The sequence below is a fragment of the Populus nigra genome, chromosome 6, assembly GCF_951802175.1.
Source record: "Populus nigra chromosome 6, ddPopNigr1.1, whole genome shotgun sequence".
Taxonomy (NCBI): Eukaryota; Viridiplantae; Streptophyta; class Magnoliopsida; order Malpighiales; family Salicaceae; genus Populus; species Populus nigra.
In genome coordinates, this window is record NC_084857.1 from 897,758 (window position 1) to 910,530 (window position 12,773).

Here is a 12,773-nt window from a genome sequence, read left to right on the forward strand (position 1 = left end):
GCTCGGATCGTATATTAGGAGAATGAACCCAAGTTGACCCAAGTCAACTTAAATAAAAATAATTATTATCATAACTTAAAAACTTGATTTGAGGATCAACCTGAGGTAAGGTCCCGATCATGAATCAATGTAAAGATAAGAGTTATTATTATCGTAATTTTAATACCTGACTCAGGGTCACAGGTTATGAGGGTCAACATGGGTTGACCCAAGCCAATGTATAAATACAAATAATTATTATCATAATTTAAAAACCTGATTTGAGATATGACCCGAGACAAGGTTCAAGTTATAAATCAGAAGAGTCAACGAGTTTGACCTAAAATTTATAATTTTTTAAAAAATTAACGAGTTTTTTACTCATATTTTATTTTGAGTTGACTTGAGTTTTTAACAAGGTCGGGTCAATTGAGCTAATCATTTTATTATTTGTTTGTAAACTTAAACCAATTCAGGGGTAGATCAACCTATCAAATTAATTAAGATTTTATAGTTAAGATTATTATAATATTATTAATTTCAAACACTCGAATAAACTAAAGTTATATATAAAAAATTACCTTAGGGATGACTTAGCATTACATTACAGTATAACTATACATTTAAAATTTTCTAATTTTTTCCTAACTTCAAATTATTTTAATATTTTTTTAATAAAAATACCTTAAAAAACACTATCCATCATTCTCTCAAAAAATGCTATTAGATGAACGTTTCAAATTGAATTCAAATTTTATGGAAAAACATGGATGAAAGGGCAAAAAAAAAAAAAAAAAGGTTCGTAAGAATGCAATGATTTCTCCCATAATAGGCAGCAAATAATTTTTTAAGAGGTCCAAGATTCCATTTTCCCTCCATCAACGCATAAGGTGTCGGCGGTCAGCAACCGGGTGCGGGTGCGGATTCTTGCACTACTATTTACCCTGCTTTTTTAAAACCCTAAACTTTGAACAAAACAGGTTTTGTCTTCACATACAGCACAAGACACGCAAAAGGCTGCTGCAGCAGCAGAGAGCGAGAGAGATATAGAGAGTTGTCATAAACCCATCAAAAAATAAAGGGTCAGTAAGAGATGGCTCAGTTGAAGGCAGTATCATCATCTTCATCCCTCAATCTCTCTGTTCATGTCCCTAAGAGAGGTACGAACTCCCCACCTTTTCTGTCTCTGTGATGATTTTGACACACTGGAGTGATTTTCTTTAAACTAATATACACGATTGGATATTGTATGCCAGATTTGTTTCTGTGTAGTAACAATGTATCTTTTGCAAAGAAGTCAGCTTTGTTTCAAGAGGTATAGCATTTCTTTTGAAGTGTTATGTTTGGTTGATTTCTCTTTTTAGTTTTTGCATTGATGGGTTCTTTTTGTTTCTGATACTCTCTTTGTTTGCAGTTGGGGGCTAGAAAGAGTGAGCTTCAGGGTGATGCAGTTGTGAGCAATAGAGGGAATGCTCTTCGAGTTCATTGCAATAAAGGTGAGGTTTAATTGCTATTTTTTTTGGGTTTTTGTCATGTTTGACGAGTTAAAGTTATTTGGTTCTATTTGGAATGGGAATTCAATATCATTTCTAAATTTTCAATCTTCTTAACGGGTTTTCTTTAAAATTGTAGAGTTTTGTATATGCTAAGTTTTACTAGAAAAATTTATTGCGATTTATTTCTTCAATGTTTTTCTTTTCTTACACTGGACAGGAATGCAATCAATAGTTGAATCTTGATAAGTCTTTTAGTTTTTTCAAGATTCTGCTCTTATGTATCTTAAAGCAACCAAATTAGTGTAGATGCTAACGTGGATAGTTTAGTTTTAATGGGGGCCAAATATGAACTTTTTATGTTTTTGAATTAGAGTTCCTTTATTTTTCATTTTTTAATCTTTGTAACTGTTTTATCATGTATGCAATACATTTCACTAGAAAAGTAGTAGTAATTTATTTATCCAGTAGTTTTATTCTAGCTTGATATGCAGGGATTCAAGTAGTAGCATCCAGTGATAAAGTTGAAGCTACAAAGACTAAAGGACTAAGAGGAAAATTAAACAAGGTTGTTTTAGCCTATAGTGGTGGCTTAGACACCTCAGTTATTGTCCCATGGCTACGGTATGCCTCTTGCTTTATGTTTGATAACTAAGCTTTTCTAACTAATTGATGCTCATGGCTCATGAGCCTTAAGCTTCTGTTTTTGTTTAATTAGGAAAATTTGGAACGTGGATGGAAGTTTTATACTAGCTCCATATGATAGTGTTTAGAATAAGTACAAAGGAAACGCACGTGTGCGCTGTTTATGCGTGTGTGATCATATTAAGACACATGCTTTTGGGACATCCTGGTAGTTTAATCTGGGGTTGGCGAAAAGATGCACAGTTTGCTCAACCAGATAGTAGGGAATGTTGTTGCTAGGTCATCTGTATGCCATAGGGTGGGTGGCACATTTCTTCTTACTAGCAGAATTACTCTTTGTTTATTTTGCTTCATGTCTTTATGCATTGCGGCTTCTCAGTGTTTTAGCCTGCCCTTTTCTTTTGAAACAATTTTTTTTTTGCCAGCATCCCATGTTATAGATTTTTCAATTATTTTGTGCTTTCAGGGAGAATTATGGTTGCGAGGTTGTTTGCTTCACTGCTGATGTTGGTCAGGTTTGTAAATAGTAGAAAAAATTATTAAATTCATAATATTTGATTTGTTTAAGAATATCGACTATTTCTCCTTCGAATCATTTTGTCTGGTTTTATCAATTATGGTACCCATATTTATACATGTGCTTGATATAGATTTTTCATTTTTTAGGGAGTAGGGGAATTGGAAGGCTTGGAACAAAAGGCTAAGGCTAGTGGTGCTTGTCAGTTAGTGGTGAAGGACTTGCAGGAGGAATTTGTGAGAGATTTCATTTTTCCTTGCTTGCGAGCAGGTGCCATCTATGAGCGGAAATACTTATTGGGGACGTCAATGGCACGCCCTGTTATTGCAAAGGTTGGCTATTCCTCAAAGAGCTTCATGGTTGCCTTGTTGTAGATTTTTTTCCCCAAACATTAACATAAACACTGAGTCATCAGTAATGCATGATAATAATGTGTGTTTTGCCTTTTTCTGATCTTTTATCATCTTCTGACTTCAAATTTATTGTTTCAGAGAAGCAATTTCTGTTATCTAATTAAGTATAGATACCCACAGTTTTGTGGAGTGTTTCTCTACTTTCTGTTCTTTGTTATCTAGAATGTGCATTGCATCATGACACTTGTAGTATGTCAGTGACTCAGCATCATATTTTTAATTACATCATGCTGTGACAGGCCATGGTAGATGTTGCTAAAGAAGTTGGAGCCGATGCTGTTGCTCATGGATGCACTGGAAAAGGAAATGATCAGGCATGCCTCACAAATAAATCCAACTTAACCAACACTAGTGCATTTCCTTCAAGTGTTAACTTTTTTGGCCTTTTTATCTATTCAGGTTCGCTTTGAGCTCACCTTCTTTGCACTAAATCCTGAACTAAATGTTGTGGCTCCTTGGCGGGAATGGGATATCACAGGAAGAGAAGATGCCATTGAATATGCTAAGAAGCACAACGTACCCGTCCCAGTGACAAAAAAATCCATATATAGCAGGGACAGGAACTTGTGGCACCTGAGCCATGAGGTTAGTATTCATTCTTCAAACTGCTTTCAAGGAAAAATTGAAGTTGTTGTTAAATAATATTAATTCAGAAAGTCATGTGTTAAGCTTGTTGAGGTAGAAAACAACTTGCTGATTTTAAAGTCACAATTAAGATTACTTTTGCTGTCAGCTCGAATTTTTTTCCTCCCCACACTTGTTCATTTTCTTTGTCTGCTGATTTTCATGCTTAGCAGACACCTTGAAACCTTATAATTTTGTAGATATACATGCACTATGTTTGTTTGAATACTATCTGCTTAAATTCTTTAATTGGTCATTCGGTTGTTAATTTGTTTTCTAAATATTATCTGCTTCTCTCTCTCGAGGGTGACATTCTGGAAGACCCTGCTAATGAGCCAAAGGAAGATATGTACATGATGTCCACTAGTCCAGAAGCTGCACCTGAGAAACCTGAGTGAGTCCCTTGTTAAATTCTCAGTTCAACTAATCTGAGAGCAGCATTGATCAAGTTATAACCCAAAGTTTGCATTTTTCCCCACGTGCTTGATTCTTTTAGATATGTAGAAATTGGGATAGTGGCTGGCCTTCCTGTTTCAGTAAATGGGGAGAAGCTTTCCCCAGCTTCTCTGCTTTCCTGCCTCAATGAGATTGGTGGGAAACATGGTATTGGCCGAATTGACATGGTTGAGAACCGACTTGTTGGTATGAAAAGTCGTGGAGTATACGAAACTCCTGGAGGCACCATTCTCTTCACTGCTGTACGTGAGCTGGAGTCATTAACACTAGATCGAGAAACAATGCAAGTTAAAGATTCACTTGCTCTCAAGTATGCTGAGCTAGTGTATGCAGGCAGGTGGTTTGACCCACTGCGTGAATCCATGGATGCATTTATGGAGAAGATCACAGAGACAACAACTGGTTCAGTCAGACTTAAGTTGTACAAAGGATCCGTATCAGTAGTTAGCCGGACAAGCCCCAAAAGCCTGTATAGAGAAGACATATCCTCCTTTGAGAGTGGGCAGATATATGATCAGGCTGATGCTGCTGGATTCATTCGGCTCTATGGTCTTCCAATGAGGGTTAGGGCAATGCTAGAGAAGGGCATCTAACATGATTGCTCTTGTGGTCGACCGTTCTAGTGTCATCCCGGTTCATTCTGCTGTTTCAGTACTTTAGGCAATCATGTTGATGGATTAGTTTTTATGTTGACTTTCTTATATAAAAGTTTTGGGGTTCATACACTCCACTTCTCTTATATGTATTCTCTTGCACATGTTTGACAAGCAGGGTACTTGGGATGTGGATCTGGCAATGTGAAGGGTGATAAGTTTAGGATGAAAATTTCAGCCATTCACATGGTGTTGGTGAAGATGCAGGTAATTCATGTTTGGAAAACGAGTTATCGGATTCTTGTGCATGTGGCAATACATTATTAGAAAGAGAATTGTGCGTTCCTTGTAAAATATAAAACTTAGATTACACGGAGAAATAGAAAGGCATTCAAAGAAGAAGAAAAACCCTAGCCTAGAAAATCCACAACATTGACTGTGGATGCGGCATGGATGCTGTCAAGGTTTCTATACTTAACCCCAATTTCATCCATCTCATCACAAACGCAACTCCAAATCCACTGGTTTCTCAAAATCACTGTTGCCCTCCGAATTTCTACCCGAGAAACTGTTGATATCACTGTAGTTTCCTGTATATGAATTGGTCAGGTTCAAGCCAACCGAATCAAGAAAAATTTTTGTGATTAGACCAGCTTTTTGAGACCCATCATCATTAACATCATGCACCATTTTGCTCCTCCTTCCATCCTGCAAAATTTTTCTCTTCGTCCCAATCTGCTCCTTCTCAACAACTCGATTCACAACCTGCAACTGCCTATCCAAGATTTTCAAAACATCCACCAAAGACTCCTCAGGTAAGTACTCAAACCTTGTGTCCCAAGTTTCAAAAACATGAGGTGCCTTGTCGACAACCTTCTCCGTGCCCTTCTCACCTTGCTTTCATTCTTTAATGTTGTTTGGGCTTTGTAAGCCATGAGAACATCAACAACCCTCTCCTCTTCTTCTGGCCATGTTTCAGTGGAGCCATCAGGATTAACACAGACTAGGCAAACAGGAACGTCGCACAATGTTGCAAGCTCACTTGCTTTCTTCTTTAGGGTTTGCTTCCTCTCCTCATAAGACTTGTTCTTTACGGGCGGTGCCTTGTTCTCTTTGAGTGTTGTCATCGTGGATTAGTTCGTGATTTCTTGCAGAGATAACAAAGAAAAAACGTAGCGAGCTGCTTGTTTATAATAAATAAATAAGTAAGAGATTCAAAGAAACACAATGTGCTGTTGAATTGTATAAATGCTTGAAAGAGTGATTTTAATTAACCCTTGTAGAATTAGGAAATCCGACTGTAATTAGGAGTCCAAAAAAGAAAATAATTTCTTTATTTATTTATTCAAAATAATTTTCGAATTTCCCTGTTTGGGGAATTTAAAGTTGGTTTTCTTGTGGAGAAAAAAAATTATTCATCCTGTTCTGAATTATTTCAATAAAAACGAAAATCTAAGAAATCTTAAATAATAAAAAGAATTCAAATTCGCTAATTTTCCGCCTGTCATTATGCATGAAGTCAAGATGATAAAAAAATGATTGTTTATTTTAATTTTAATAATTTCTTTCTAAAAAGAAAAATCAAGTAATTGAGTTTTTAAAGCTAAGGCTAAAGAATATATTTGTACACAAAAGGTTTTTTTTTTTTTTTTTCATTTTACCAAAGTGTTAAGCTTTTATATATATTAATTCAAAGTCGAAATAAACTGAACCAGATGAATTTAGAAGGATTAGTTATTTTATAATTATTTTATTATTTTAATTATATATAAAATAAAAATTTAATAATATTTGTGGATTTCAATAAGTTTAATAATATATTTTTTTATTTTAATTATATATAAAATAAAAATCAATTCAAAATTAATCTATTATTAAATGATAAAATTAAAAAAAATTACTTTTTTTTAATTAAAAATCCAATGTTGAAGACTTTGTTTTAAAAAAAATAAGTGAGAACAAATGTTCAAGCTTGAGCGGCGCAACATATCATGCCTTAAAAAAAATTATAATTATTGAAATCTTCTTGTTAAATGGAATCTTTTAAAATCAAATTTAATCATTTTATTATCAATAACACAACAATCAACTATTTTGTCTTTATTTCATAGTTTTATAACAATTTTCTCTCCATTCTCTCGTTTAAAGATAAAAAAGATTAATAAAGTTTTTTATCAAAATAAAAATTATTTTATATTTACTATAAGCCATATATTTTCTTTGTATTTTAATTTAATGTTTAATTTTATATAATTAAAGCATAAAAAGATGAAAGAAGAAAAATAAAAAAAAACTGTACAGTAGATTTACTGCTCATTTAATCTACGGCCAACCTTATATTTTTTTTTAGTTTTTGTTAATTAATATTCTAAAATTTTTAAATATAATTTATTACATAAAAAACTATATATTCCCAAAATCCAACAAAATATGCAAAATCAAATTTTGATCCTTACACGCCTCAACTTTTCAGATTTTTCCAATAGAGAAAAACAGGGAGAGCACTGAAAAATGGCAGCTTCCAGAGCATCCAAACTTTTCGCAGCAGCAGCGGAGGCGGTAGGTTCGTCAGCCCGAAAACAAGTTCTAAGCTTGACGGACGCCGCCGCTACCAGAATCCGGGACCTCTTGCAGCAGCGCAAACGCCCTTTTCTCCGCCTCGGCGTCAAAGCTCGCGGCTGCAATGGTTTGTCATACACTCTTAATTATGCAGGTTCTGCTATAAAACCCTCAATTTTTGTTTCATTGGTTCATTAAAATTATAAAGATTGAAACTTTTGAGTTTTGGTTTGATGGGATTTGATCGGATAATTATAAAGTTTGAGATTTTTTTGGGTTTGATTTGAGAAGTTAGGTTTTTTTGGGGTTTGGAAATGTTGGTTTGTGATTAATTTGGATTCTGGGAAATGGTTTCTTTTTTGGGTTTGAAGGAAAGTTTGTTAATTTTTGTGTGTTTTGATTGAAATGTGCAGATGAGAAAGGGAAATTTGATGAATTAGTTGAAGATAAAGGGGTGAAGATATTGATTGACCCAAAGGCGCTGATGCATGTTATTGGAACCAAGATGGATTTTGTTGATGACAAGCTCAGGTAAAGGTTAATTTCTGAGGTTGAATTTCTTTGCATGTATAGTAGTAATACATACATTAGAGTATATGTTGCCCATGATTTGTCCCCTTTTCGGAATTCTTAGCATTTGTCCCCTTTTCGGAATTCTTAGCTTGAATTTCCGTTGTGTATATCGTGATTTCCCCCCTAATATGGCGCAAATTAGCTCCATTTGTGAAGGCAGTTGGCAGTTGAATTTTGTAGCTGACATCAAATGTCCCCATGTTGATGCATTTGAGGATGTGGTTTATTTTTAGGCTTGCATTGTTGTTTTTGAGCCAATTAATTTCAGATTTGAGTGCTGGAGGAAAAATCATGGCACCCCACCCTGCCCCGATCCCCCATCTCTCGAAAGAATGATGATTCAATCCTTTTGATTTGTTGTTTTTGCCTGTATTGAATGGGTATCTTTTATTTGTAACCTGTGCAGATCTGAGTTCATTTTCATCAATCCCAACTCCAAAGGGCAGTGTGGTTGTGGAGAGTCGTTTATGACAAGAAGTAGTTCAACAACCGCTAAAGGTGGTGGTAGTTAAGAACAATTTCAGGTGCATGAACAAATAATAACATCAGACTGTACCGGTGACAACGATACCAAAGCAATCAAATTTACGTAATCAGCATTCCTTTTTCTCATTTTAGATGGATACTGGATAATTTGTAGTGTACACTATGAGGATTATCTCTTGTATGTTGAGTTCAACGGTGTAGATCTTCTAATTTTTTGTATCTATAGCAGTTTGAAAATTCTTCGTTTGACATAAGAGAAATGGTGTACTCTTCTTTGTCGATTATTTTGATCGTATATTGAACAATTTCATTGTTGTGAAACATGCCTGGTGCAGTTATTTTTTGTCATGAAATCCCAGGCACCTAAAATGTCTGTTTGGTTTCAAACCACTCATGTTTGGGTGTAAATCTTGCTGAATAGCCTATATCTCTGCTGTGAATGGTGCAAGGAATACACGTTAGAATTAACTCCTCGAGCCATTTTCTTGTGTGCGGGTGTGGAAGTCAGGTTGAATCAGTGCAATGTGATACTTGGATCTGATTAAAATTCACACTGGAGATGGGAGGCTTCATGGCCAGGAAATGCTGAAGAGAGGAAACAGCCAAGTTTCAATAGTTGTTTAAAGCTTTTTCTGGCGGTTGTACTTTGGCTCGTTCGAAGATTTTGACTAAGCTTATTATAGCTATAGTTCCTGAAACTTAGTTAACATGACTACTGCCTGCTATGCCACCACTGCAGAACTGTCAGTAGGCTCTTCTTGGGTTAGGTGGTTGCAAACGGCTATATTTCAGTACCTACATTGTTAATTACACTATCAGATGAGGCGGCTAACACATTAAGGGACTGAAAGTTATTGGAATATCTAAACCTATTTTCATTATGCTGGCAAACGTGACATTGAACTAAAAGATTTTCGACCTCGGATAACCCTCCCAAGCCAAAACTGCCACCAGCAGCCCGCCAGTTCCAAACCTGGGGCGGGCAAAAGCAGAAAAGCAGCACAGTACTTTCAAATATGCCGTTATGCATTACAAAACACGGGGAAATAAAATGGGAAATTGACTCTGACATCAAAATATCAAAAACGTAATTGGAAATCATAATTTTTCGCTAATAGCACCAGCAAGCATCAAGATTGAAAATGTCTACACTTTGTAGTTCAAGACCCCCCTATTCAGTTTCAAATTCAACGCTCATTCACAGTTGATGTAGCAAGTCAACAACACAAACAATTATGTCCACAGATCACATTTTGATATCCAAACAGTACCACACAGCTAGATTTTAATAAGTTAATCACACGGGAAAAGGAATAACAGTGTTATAAGCCACATGTGTGCTACATGGAATAATAGTCTGCAGCGCGTTAATGATGCATGTTAATCACTTCTGTTTTTTGGCCTATCATATCGTGAGCGTCCAGACGCAGTTGACAGAATGGCAGAACTTGTGTTCACTTCATTTCCCTTAGGATTGGATAACCGGTGCTTTGACCATTCTTCCAAGGCATTATAATGCACAGAGTTCATTGAAATACAAGGTCGTCTTTCTCTTATGAACTGCTCAGCCTTTTTCCAGTCTTCCACCACGCCCAGGGCCACCAACAGTGCGGACATCACAGCAACACTTCTTCCATGACCTAAAGGGACGATAAGCTATTAGTTGTGCTACAAATGCAAATAGATAAACCAAAAATGGGATGCTTCAAGGAAAATAATAAGGCCATCAGATGAACAGAATAAGAAAGTATCAATATCTCATGCCCCTAAGTAGTGATGAAGCCATCGTATGATGAGACCGCAATGCATTCCAAAATTTCTAATAACAACTTACATTAACTATAATCCTACAAATCATTGATCGATATCAAAAAATGATGAATTTTTCATTTATTTTCTTCACTTTTGATAACCAGGATCTATTTTGTTACAAGGTTGTTCATGAATCATGATACCACAGGAAGGAATGTCTTACATACTACATAGTACTATGATATGAAAATCTCTTCAGATAACCACACAGCCTTGGCTTGGAACTAAAACAAGCGACTAGCAAATTAGACGGGTAAAGGTCACACCTGAAGCTCTGCATATATCTATGCAATCACAAAAATGCTAACACTTCACTACTGATTACCTTTACCTAGATAAAACAATTTGCAAGTAAACCACTACTATGATATGAAAGAACAGACTGCAAGCATCAAATGATTCGCAAAAAAGGGATTTCAGCACAGCAAAATCAAACAATTACAGTCAATCAAAATACAAAATTAACAACACAAAATGCAGAAAAACTGTCTAATAGCAACCCCCCCCCCCCATGTAATATATATAAGAAAAGGACAGGTCTTGACAATCAAATCATACCATAAGCACAGTGAATGAAAACAGGCCTGTTCTGAGCTCTTTTTCTGCAAGCCCACTTGACAGCAGATTCAATCTCTCCAGGCTGAGGTGCCCTGGTATCCCAAGTTGGAAGACACAAATAAGAATGCCCTTTAAACTCTTCCTTTCTTGGAAACTCACAAGTACAATCTATAATAGCAGGATTACCAGGTGGCAACTTATCAACTGAATAAGGCCAACCACCAACATAAACACCCTCACAAATCTCACTATAAGGCTCTTCACCACTAGTAAACCTACGTAGAAATGAAAATAATCTAACAAAATACAAGTACGGACTAAAAATTATAAGAGACCAAATAGGAAAAGTCCCATCTGGGTTTTTGGATAAAAGCATAGGGAGATTGATTGATGGATGAGAAGCTAGTGATACCAGTAATGATACTAATGAGGCATACAAGAATGGTAATGACGATAAAGTGAAATCAAGATTTTGAAGAGATACAAAGATGAGGAACAACACTGTTGCTTTTAACCCCAGCAAGACTGATATACCTACACCCATCTTTTGGTTCTGCAAGATTGAGGAGAAAACATGAAAATGAAATCAAGAATTGAGTGGCATTCAATGGATTCTTTGTTGCTTTTAGGGTCCGGGGAAGGATCTTGAGGGAGAAGATATCAAGAAAGGCAGGTAAAGGTAAAAGATATAATGTTTTTAGTGAAAAGAGAAATTGCAGTGCAGTTTCTTCGGTCCAGAACTAAAAGTAAAAGGACTGATCACGGTTCATAAGATATTTTCTTAGATTTTTTATTTTTTTATTTTAAAATTATTTTTCAAATAATTTATTTATTTTTATTTTAAATTTATTTTTTGTGCTGTATATGATAATATAAAAAAAATATTTTTTTAATATTTTTTTTAGTGAAAAATACTTTGAAAAACAATCGCTGTCACATTTTTAAACACCCCTAAATGTTTCTTTAGTGTTGTCAATTGATTTTTTTTTTAATTGTGGTATCAAATATAATTTTTAAAAAATAAAAAATATTATTTTAATGTATTTTTAAGTAAAAAATATTTTAAAAAACAATTATTACCACACTTTTAAATACTCTCTTAAGTGTCTTTTTAGTGTTCTCGTTGAACGTTTTGTTATTTTTGTTATTTTTTTTATATATTTTAATTATGATATTAAAAATAAATTTAAAAAATAAAAAAAATACTATTTTAATATATTTTTAAATAAAAATTACTTTAAAATAAAACTTTTACCAGGTAAAACAAATAAATTGGATAAATATTTTTTTATCAAGAAATGACAAATTAGTCCTCTATATATTTAAAGCATTGTTACTTAGTCCTTAAAGTGTGTATTTCTGTTTTACAACTATTTCACCAATTGGGTCACAAGCATTCCTAATGATATTTTTATAAAGTGGTGACAAAAACTTGTATAAATCTTTTTATTTTTTAATTTAACCTGATGCATTTATTCATTCTATTGCAAGTATTTTTGGAATATCTTTAACATATGAATATTCAATTTTAAAAGAATTTATTGTAAATCTATTTTATATATTAATCAAAAGAAAAAACTTGCATCAACATCGCACTTTCAATTTAAACATGGGTTTAATTCACACTCTATATTGTGAGAAATATTTACCATAAATAAATCATCCTCAACCTATTATTTATTGAAAAGGCAAGCAAATAAAGAAAATAAAATAGAATTTCTTGCAGTTATTGGGATGATAAGGGTATTATTCCCTTTTATCCTTTGGAAATATCATATTAAGAACATTTAATAAGAATAAAAATAAAGGTACAAGTTCTTGAATTTCATTCAATTAGACCCACTTATCCCTGTGTTGCTTGTCCCATCAAACTTCTTGATCTGGTCACCACCATTGCCACTGCCATTAGCTGGTTGTTTCTTTTTCTGCCATTGATCCCCGGCCACGATGACCCTCTGCATAGCTTCCACGAATCTCGCCGTCACCTCATGTATCTTCTGGCCACCTTCTTGGTCACATATTGTTCCCCTCCGATCACCGGGTTCCGACGAAGGGAACAGCAAGT

At 34.6% G+C, this 12,773-nt stretch overlaps 3 protein-coding genes across 4 annotated transcripts; 2 read left to right on the plus strand and 1 right to left on the minus strand.

Annotated features, from left to right (window-relative positions):
* Positions 1-836: 836 nt before the first annotated feature.
* Positions 837-4,866, plus strand: LOC133697944 (argininosuccinate synthase, chloroplastic-like). The gene is made up of 10 exons (XM_062120782.1): positions 837-1,139; positions 1,236-1,294; positions 1,394-1,475; positions 1,967-2,096; positions 2,584-2,632; positions 2,784-2,966; positions 3,287-3,361; positions 3,447-3,632; positions 3,977-4,065; positions 4,168-4,866. The coding sequence occupies exons 1-10, from the start codon at positions 1,073-1,075 to the stop codon at positions 4,718-4,720; spliced, it is 1,473 nt and encodes a 490-aa protein (XP_061976766.1). The 5' UTR covers positions 837-1,072; the 3' UTR covers positions 4,721-4,866.
* Positions 4,867-7,141: 2,275 nt separating this feature from the next.
* LOC133696635 (iron-sulfur assembly protein IscA-like 1, mitochondrial) lies at positions 7,142-8,659 on the plus strand. Of its 2 annotated transcripts, none has more exons than XM_062118875.1 (3): positions 7,142-7,406; positions 7,693-7,810; positions 8,259-8,659. In XM_062118875.1, the coding sequence occupies exons 1-3, from the start codon at positions 7,232-7,234 to the stop codon at positions 8,362-8,364; spliced, it is 399 nt and encodes a 132-aa protein (XP_061974859.1). In that variant the 5' UTR covers positions 7,142-7,231; the 3' UTR covers positions 8,365-8,659. The 2 variants fall into 2 exon arrangements, with proteins under 2 accessions (XP_061974859.1, XP_061974858.1); XM_062118874.1 differs by having other exon boundaries at positions 7,144-7,433.
* An 853-nt stretch (positions 8,660-9,512) lies between these two features.
* LOC133696201 (uncharacterized) lies at positions 9,513-11,452 on the minus strand. The gene is made up of 2 exons (XM_062118311.1): positions 10,709-11,452; positions 9,513-9,978 (listed from the first exon to the last, which is right to left on the minus strand). Exons 1-2 carry the CDS (start codon positions 11,250-11,252, stop codon positions 9,719-9,721), a joined length of 804 nt encoding a protein of 267 aa, XP_061974295.1. The 5' UTR covers positions 11,253-11,452; the 3' UTR covers positions 9,513-9,718.
* Between the last annotated feature and the right edge of the window lie 1,321 nt (positions 11,453-12,773).

Coding starts and splice junctions, on each gene's coding strand:
- LOC133697944 (XM_062120782.1), top strand. CDS start 1,073: ATGGCTCAGTTGAAGGCAGTATCATCATCTTCATCCCTCAATCTCTCT. Junction 1,295..1,393: donor AGTCAGCTTTGTTTCAAGAG/GTATAGCATTTC, acceptor CTTTGTTTGCAG/TTGGGGGCTAGAAAGAGTGA. Junction 2,633..2,783: donor TCACTGCTGATGTTGGTCAG/GTTTGTAAATAG, acceptor TTCATTTTTTAG/GGAGTAGGGGAATTGGAAGG.
- LOC133696635 (XM_062118874.1), top strand. CDS start 7,232: ATGGCAGCTTCCAGAGCATCCAAACTTTTCGCAGCAGCAGCGGAGGCG. Junction 7,434..7,692: donor ATACACTCTTAATTATGCAG/GTTCTGCTATAA, acceptor TGAAATGTGCAG/ATGAGAAAGGGAAATTTGAT. Junction 7,811..8,258: donor TTTGTTGATGACAAGCTCAG/GTAAAGGTTAAT, acceptor TAACCTGTGCAG/ATCTGAGTTCATTTTCATCA.
- LOC133696201 (XM_062118311.1), bottom strand. CDS start 11,252: ATGGGTGTAGGTATATCAGTCTTGCTGGGGTTAAAAGCAACAGTGTTG. Junction 9,979..10,708: donor TTTCATTCACTGTGCTTATG/GTATGATTTGAT, acceptor TCGTCCCTTTAG/GTCATGGAAGAAGTGTTGCT.